Source organism: Engystomops pustulosus, chromosome 4 (assembly GCF_040894005.1).
Source record: "Engystomops pustulosus chromosome 4, aEngPut4.maternal, whole genome shotgun sequence".
In the NCBI taxonomy this organism is placed as follows: Eukaryota; Metazoa; Chordata; class Amphibia; order Anura; family Leptodactylidae; genus Engystomops; species Engystomops pustulosus.
Genome location: NC_092414.1, coordinates 138737084 through 138744872, shown reverse-complemented (window position 1 = coordinate 138744872; position 7789 = coordinate 138737084). Strand labels below are relative to the sequence as shown.

The 7789-nt window shown below is 42.9% G+C and overlaps 1 protein-coding gene across 4 annotated transcripts in view; it reads right to left on the bottom strand.

Moving 5' to 3' along the window:
* Positions 1-119: 119 nt before the first annotated feature.
* Positions 120-7789, bottom strand: part of TMEM266 (transmembrane protein 266) — a 31646-nt gene continuing 23976 nt past the window's right edge. For all 4 annotated transcript variants that reach the window (XM_072147678.1, XM_072147679.1, XM_072147680.1 and 1 more), the window contains one exon: positions 120-1097. In XM_072147678.1, the coding sequence (XP_072003779.1) occupies positions 583-1097 (515 nt within the window). In that variant the 3' untranslated portion in view covers positions 120-582. The remainder of the gene's footprint in view (positions 1098-7789) is intronic.

The window sequence follows — 7789 nt, the reverse complement described above, 5'->3', positions numbered from 1 at the left end:
CTAGGTTCGCCATTACTGTGTTAGTGTACTGTATATGCCCCAAATTATATTAAAACATTGCAGAACATATAATTCATTTATTAAACAACAAGTTTAATTATAAAGCAAGACAATGAATCTACTTGTAGAGGTTGTTTTATTACTTGCATTTCCAAGAACTGCCAAAAAGTCATTGTGCATTGAAAAATATTGCGCCATTTGTACAAAATCTGTAGTCATGAGTTAAAGGAAATACTGCAGCTATGTAGTCGTACCTGCTCACCAGACTGCTCTTCCAAAGTTCACTTTAGACAAATGCATGCATGAATGACGGTATCCGTCTTGTAAACTCTGTGAGGAGTAGCAGCAGTGGTACATAGGGATTTCTTACATCTCCTGAGAAGAATGCATATCAGCTTCTGATGACCAGGGATCCTGTTTGGCTTGGATACAGTATCACAGTGACTGGAATCCTATGGGAATGGACTGTGGGATGATTAGCTCTGATTGATGCTCATAGATCTAATAGCCTTGATAGCATCATAATTGGAGGAATCTAATGCTGTGCATTTCACTGAGGAGGTAAAAATCTAAGGCTCTGCTTCATTTTAACTCTGTATCTATAGCTTTACGCTCTAGCAGAGGGCGATTGAGTGGAATCACTCCAAAGCCATCCCGATTCACCCTGTTGTAGACATTTAGCCCATGTCTAGGACTACCTGTACGTAAACCTTCAGGATTGCCGAGGTTGTAGTGGGCCGGATCCAGTCCTTTCTGAATGTAGGACGAGTCATCAGAAAGGGAAGACAGCAGTTCTTGTACCACTGTTTTGTTCGCTTGATTTCGGAGGGTGTGAGCCAGGGGACAGTATTCTGTGGACTCCTCCCGGGTACTGCAGTCTGTGGAGGAGCAGAATACTTGGCTGCTAATACTTTGTGCTAGTGTTTCTGAGCTCTCTGGAGATCTGGTTACACTCACTGAGGTAATACTGCTGGAGGTGCTGGCGTGTTCTGGATTCAATGGGACTTCTGCAGAGTACAGATCCGATGATATGTTGGGGTGATGATGGACATCAATAGCTGCTGTAGTGATGATACATGTCCCAGGAACGCCACTTTCTGTGAGAAAAACATTCAGCAATATCATAAAAGCCATTTATTTGTGAAGAAGCAATTAGCTGAAGATACTTCTCTGGATTTATCTTTTTCACCTGTATAGATTTTTGTACTGAGGTTCTCAGGGTTACCCATATTAATGCGTTGTCTGTAACAAAGGCCTAGTAACAGATCTGACACCATAATGGTCCCAGCAAGGCATATGCTGGGAACAGCTGATCAGTGGACATTTCACCTCTGATGACCTCTCTTTCGGATAATTTACCAGGATGAAATACTGTATGCAAATGAACCTGAGGGCTTACAGTCCTCCATCCTGGTGGTAAATGCACTTTAAAGGAAGTCTCCCATCAAAATCCATCATGACACTTACTCATAGATCCAGGCCCTGTGACTGGTAATCTTATCTTTGTTATCCATGGCCTCCTTCCTTTGGAAATCAACTTTTGAAAAGATGCTAGTAAGCCTGGGGGGCTACTCTGGCCTCTCTGATTGGTCTTTACAAACGGTTACACTGTCTCACCTCAACCCTGCTTCCACAGCACTTGTGCAGTGAGAATATGCTGCTGTAATCTCAGTTCTGAGAGAGCAGGGGGTAGTTGAGACAGTGTAACAGCCTGTAAAGCTACGCACAGAAGGGCTAGGGTAGCATCATTTTAAAAAGATTTCCTTTAACCTCTTCACGACCACTCCACATAAATATACGTCAGCTTTTACTGCAACAAACGATTCTGGTGTCAAATTAAACAAGAGAATCTACCCTTTAATATGCTATATGGATTGCGTATGGATGTTTCACAGAGCCAGAACCCTTAAAAAGCTCTTTTTTTTTTTTTTTGTACAAATGTATGTACATCTTTCTATTGCCAATTGTAACTTTAAGAGTGAATATCTCTGGTTTTGTTAAGCATACATAATCCATATATAATGTTTTATATGACATCAGAATTTTGGATGTAGATGCAAGGGTTCAGGAGATATAGGCGTTTTAAGTGTGCACCCTACAGGCTGAAGACAGAATTTAGAAGGAGCTGCAGGAAACGCATTCACTTTTCATTATTGCAGAAATACATGCACCCTCTGTATCTGTAGCTGAACCTAGGAAAGGTGATGGAATAATGCTGTACATCTCTATAACAGTTTGGTAAAAGTTACTACTTATTAATTATTTAATTGGAAAAATGCTTATTTGTAGTCAATTATTGGCAAATTTTAAATATGTAGTTATTAAAAATATTGTATCAAGTCTCACGTCAAAAAAAAAATTATGATATTTAAAGCCTTTCCAGAGATATAAAAAATGGACATTCCAACACCAGTGACCATCGGTCATGAAATTTTATGGGGCAGATTTAAAAAAAGAATTCTGTTAGTTTCCTCTAGGTTTTTAGGGCATATGTAGGGGCAATGTGGGGCACTAATTCACCCACAGGTCCTTATAGACTTGGTTTAGTCTCAAATTGCCCAGTAGTTTTTGCCCTCTGTGTCGGCTAAAAAAACAAAACAAAACAAATTGTATACTAACCACAGTCCAGAGACTGCACTGCCAAACAATAAAGCCATTGTTCTTAGCATGTCCAGTACGGTATGGGGCTTGCACAATGAAGCCGGGCTGTACTACTTCAGCTTTAATGAATGCGCATGTATGGGAAGCACAAAAGTTGGCCACAAGTATGAAAGTTTACTAGTACAGGTACAATCCCGTAGCAGCGGAGCTCATGCTGTACTTTGTACTTGCACAGAGGCCAGAATATCACTAGAGAAAAGTACAAAGTGTTAAGCCGAGGAAGTGCAACTGCATGAAACAGCCATTACTCCTTCTGTGTTTTGAAAGCTCATGTGTCCTGCTTGGCCTAAAGTTTCATAGTTTATACGGTTAAAAAAAAAAAAGACATGTTCATCAAGTTCACCCAAGGAAGGGATTTGGATAAGGAGAAGATTTATGGGAAACAATTCTATATAACATAACCATCAATGTTATTTTCTAAACCCTTCTTGAAGCTCTCCGCTGTCCCTGCTGTGACCAGTGCCTGAGGCAGGCTATTCCACAGATTGACAGTTCTCATAGTAAAAAAAGCCCTGTCGCCTCCGGAGACAGTGCCCCCTCGTCTTCTGATTTGATTTAATCTGAAACAATTTACCACCATATTTTTTGTATGGACCATTCATATATTTGAATAAATTAATCATGTCCCCTCGTAGTCGTCTCTTTTCCAGACTAAATAAATCTAGTTGTTTTAATCTTTCCTCATAACTAAGACCCTCCATACCACTTATTTTTGTGGCTCTACGTTGAACCCTCTCCAGCTCCAGGGCATCCTTTTTATGGACCGGTGCCCAGAACTGGACAGCATATTCCAGGTGTGGCCGAACCAGTGCCTTGTATAGTGGTAATATTACACCCCTATCATGAGAGTCCAGACCACTTTTGATACATGACAAGATCCTACTAGCTTTAGAGGCAGCTGATTGACATTGCATGCTGTTATTTAATTTATGATCTACTAGTACCCCCAGGCCCTTCTCATCAAGGGTCTCTCCCAGATTTACTCCTCCAAGGACATATGTTGCCTGTGGATTATTAGCCCTCAGATGCATAACCTTACATTTATCCACATTGAACCTCATTTGCCAAGTGGACGATCAAACACTCAGTTTGTCCAAATCACCCTGCAGCCTGTGAACATCCTCCATAGACTGTATTACACTACACAGCTTGGTGTCATCTGAAAAAATAGACACAGTGCTATTAACCCCTTCCCGACGCGCGCCGTACTAGTACGGCGCGCGCCGGGTCCCGGTGCATGGAGAGGGCTCGCGGGCCTAGCCCTCTCCATAGCCGGTAAGTCTTTGCTGCATATTGCAGCAAAGGCTTACCGGTAACACCCGCGATCGCCTCCGGCAATGCTGCCGGAGGCTTCAAAAAGATGGCGCCGCCATCTTGGCGCGGATCTCCGCTCCCCGATGACGTCACGGGGAGCGGTGATCCGTTGCCATGACAGCATCGGGCCTCACGAAGGCCCGAAGCTGTCTCGTTTTAACCTATTCATTACAATGTGCTATCAGCACATTGTAATGAATGAGGAGTAAAATCCCCATATACTGCCATATTGCAGTATGGCAGTATATGGTAGGATCGATCAGACAACCTAGGGTTAAAGTACCCTAGGGAGTCTGAAAAATAGTTAAAGTAAAAGTAAAAAAAAGTTTTAAAAAAAAAAATTATATTAAAAAAACCTAAAAATTCAAATCACCCCCTTTCCCTAGAACTGATATTAATATTAATAAACAGTAAAAATCATAAACACATTAGGTATCACCGCGTCCGAAAATGTCCGATCTATCAAAATATTATAACGGTTTTTCACTGCGTTTAACCCCGTAACGGAAAATAGCGTCCGAAGTCAAAAATGACATTTTTTTGCCATTTTGGAAAATATAAAAAAATTAATAAAAAGTGATCAAAAGGTCGCACAGTCCTAACAATGATAGCAATGAAAACGCCATCAAAAGTCGCAAAAAATGACACCACCCACAGCTTCGTACACCAAAGTATGAAAAAGTTATTAGCGCCAGAAGATGGCAAAATTAAAAAAAATATTTTGTACAGGAGGTTTTAATTTTTTTAAATGTATGAAAACATTATAAAACCTGTACAAATGTGGTATCCCTGTGATCGTAGCAACCCAAAGAATAAAGTAGACATGTCATTTGGGACGCAGAGTGAAAGCTGTGAAATCCAAGCCCACAAGAAAACGTCGCAAATGTGTTTTTTCACCATTTTCACTGCATTTGGAATTTTTTTCCCGCTTCCCAGTACGCGCCATGGAATATTAAATACCGTCACTACGAAGTGCAATTTGTTACGCAGAAAATAAGCCATAACAGAGCTCTTTATGTGGAAAAATAAAAAAGTTATAGATTTTTGAAGGTGGGGTGTGAAAAATGGAAGTGAAAAAACTAAAAAAGGCCAAGTCGTGAAGGGGTTAATTCCTACCTCTACAGAGGACACTGTGTAAGTTGAAGTCTATTCTGGAGAATAGCTCCCATCCCTTGCATGAGACTGTGGTGGCATTGGGGAGCACATTCAGTGACCGACTGATTCACCCCAAGTGTGAGAGGGAGCGTTATCGTAAGTCATTCCTCCCCGCTGCCATCAGGCTGTTCAACAAACAAGGCCCAAACAGAAGTAACCTGCGCCCCCCACCTAACCAGTCCCTGCAAGTCCCATCCACAGACTAAACATCAAACTGCCGATCATTGCTTGTCTCTTTTTTTGTCTTTTTATCCCCCTTTTCTTTTTGTTCATTTATCCCTAATATTATTGTTGTCATAGTTTGTACTTCACTCTCTGTACCCTCTCTGCTGCTGTATCGCTGTGAATTTCCCCACTGTGGGACTAATAAAGGATTATCTTATCTTATATCATTAATAAATATATTAAATAGTAGTGGGCCAAGCACAGAACCCTGGGGTACACCACTCATAACTGGTGACCATCCTGAGTAGGAATCATTGACCAAAACTCTCTGAATATCTGGATACGATCTTTCAGCCAGTTTTCCAAATTATTTCTGCCAAACCAGTAGACCTTATTTCACCCATTAGGCGTCTACGAGAGACCTTTGCAAATTCCAAGAACACAATATCTACAGCTGCTCCTCCATCCAGGCATCTGCTCACCTCTTCGTAGAAACAGATAAGGTTAGTCTGACAACTTCTATCCTCAGTAAACTCATGCTGGCTGTCACGTTTTATTCTTTTATTAACCCTTCCAGTATTTTCCCCACAATGGAAGTTAAAGGAGTATTCTCGTCTGGGGATTCACATTCAATTTGATAAATCTTCCATATGTAAACATTTCTTCAATTGGATGTTATTAAAAAAAAAATGTTCCTGTGTGAAGATAATTTCTCATAAATGTAGTCATTTTGTCCCTTAGAAACGAGATAGCTTCCCCGGATACGGCCACCTCTGCTGGAGAGATTGCACAAATAAACAAAAAGGTGTTTGTATATGAAATGTCCGGGAGTTACAACATGTCACACAGCCGTCCTGTGGTAATGATCGCTGAATCCAGGAGGTCAGGCAGGACTCTATAGCGCATGTCTGGCCACCACTGCTAGAGTGTGACGTGGTCGTATCCTAGGAAGCTATACCCCCTCACTATTAGTTTTAATGCATGGTGTATTAAAGCTCTGTAGCAACTAACAGACTTCTAATAGGTCCTACCCTACCCCTCTTTTATATAGAGGCTGTTTTGTAAATGATGTATAAACCACCCAGGAGAAAGTGTATGACATGTTATAGCATATACTGTGGTAGTAGCAGTATCCCACAGTATCCGTGTAGCCTGCGGAGGATCTTGCTATCAGGAGGGAGAGAGGGAGGGGAGGAGACAGCCTGCAGCCAACCCCTGCTCTGCCTGTCAGAAGCGGAAGACTCAACTTGAGGGAGAAGTCGGAACCTGAAGAAAAGCAGCAGCCTCCTCTAAAGCAGCCAGGAAGCAGCCAGAGCCAAGTCCTCCCTCCCCCGAGTCAGAGCAGTCAGTAATAAATGTGGAGCAGTCAGTAATAAATGTGGAACGGTCGGTAATAAATGTGGCGCATATTCAGACTAAGCAGTAACAGCTCCTTTAGGTGACATTATTCTGTCTGAGTTGTGTATTATAATGTTCTGCAATAGCTTAAGTGTAAATAGGGGGGTTCTGCGGCAGTTGCCGCATGTATTGGGGGGTTCTGCAGCTGTTGCCGCATGTATTGGGGGGTTCTGCAGCTGTTGCCGCATGTATTGGGGGGGGGTTCTGCAGCTGTTGCCGCATGTATTGGGGGGGGGGTTCTGCAGCTGTTGCCGCATGTATTGGGGGGGGTTCTGCAGCTGTTGCCGCATGTATTGGGGGGGGTTCTGCAGCTGTTGCCGCATGTATTGGGGGGTTCTGCAGCTGTTGCCGCATGTATTGGGGAGTTCTGCAGCTGTTGCCGCATGTATTGGGGAGTTCTGCAGCTGTTGCCGCATGTATTGGGGGGTTCTGCAGCTGTTGCCGCATGTATTGGAAGGTTCTACGGGTGGTGCTTGTATTAGGGGGTTCGGGCTCTGCAGCGGATGGCACATGTATAGGGGGTTCTGCAGCGGATGGCGTGTGTATTGGAAGGTTCTATGGGTGGCGTTTGTATTAGGGGGTTCAGGCTCTGCAGCGGATAGCACATGTATAGGGGGGTTCTGCAGCGGATGGCGTGTGCATTGGAAGGTTCGGCTGCTCCTGTTCCTGCTTCTTAGCGACTTCAGTAAAATGATGCAAGAAGTCCAGAGATTTAACTCTTACCCTGCTTTCCTGCTTTCTCTACCCGGCTAATGGCTACTCATACAAGCAGTGTAAGGGTTAAACCTCCTGACTAGTCGGTGATGAGGACACATGGCCCATACACTGGTACTGAGCAGGAGTGGCCATACTGATGGGTTCTCACCAGCATCAAGGGTTTCCATTATCTTCTTCCATTATGAAGAATAACAGAGAGCAGCAGTAAATAGAAGCCCCTCCTCCAGCGCCAGAACCTCTACCATTACTTATAACATGAGCAGCAACAGGCGTTATTATTACAACTATTAATACAGTAGAGGGGATGTAAGGAAACCTGCAGAGCTTCATCTACTGCTGCTCTCTGTTATTCTCCTCCATGTAAAAATGTAAATGTAAA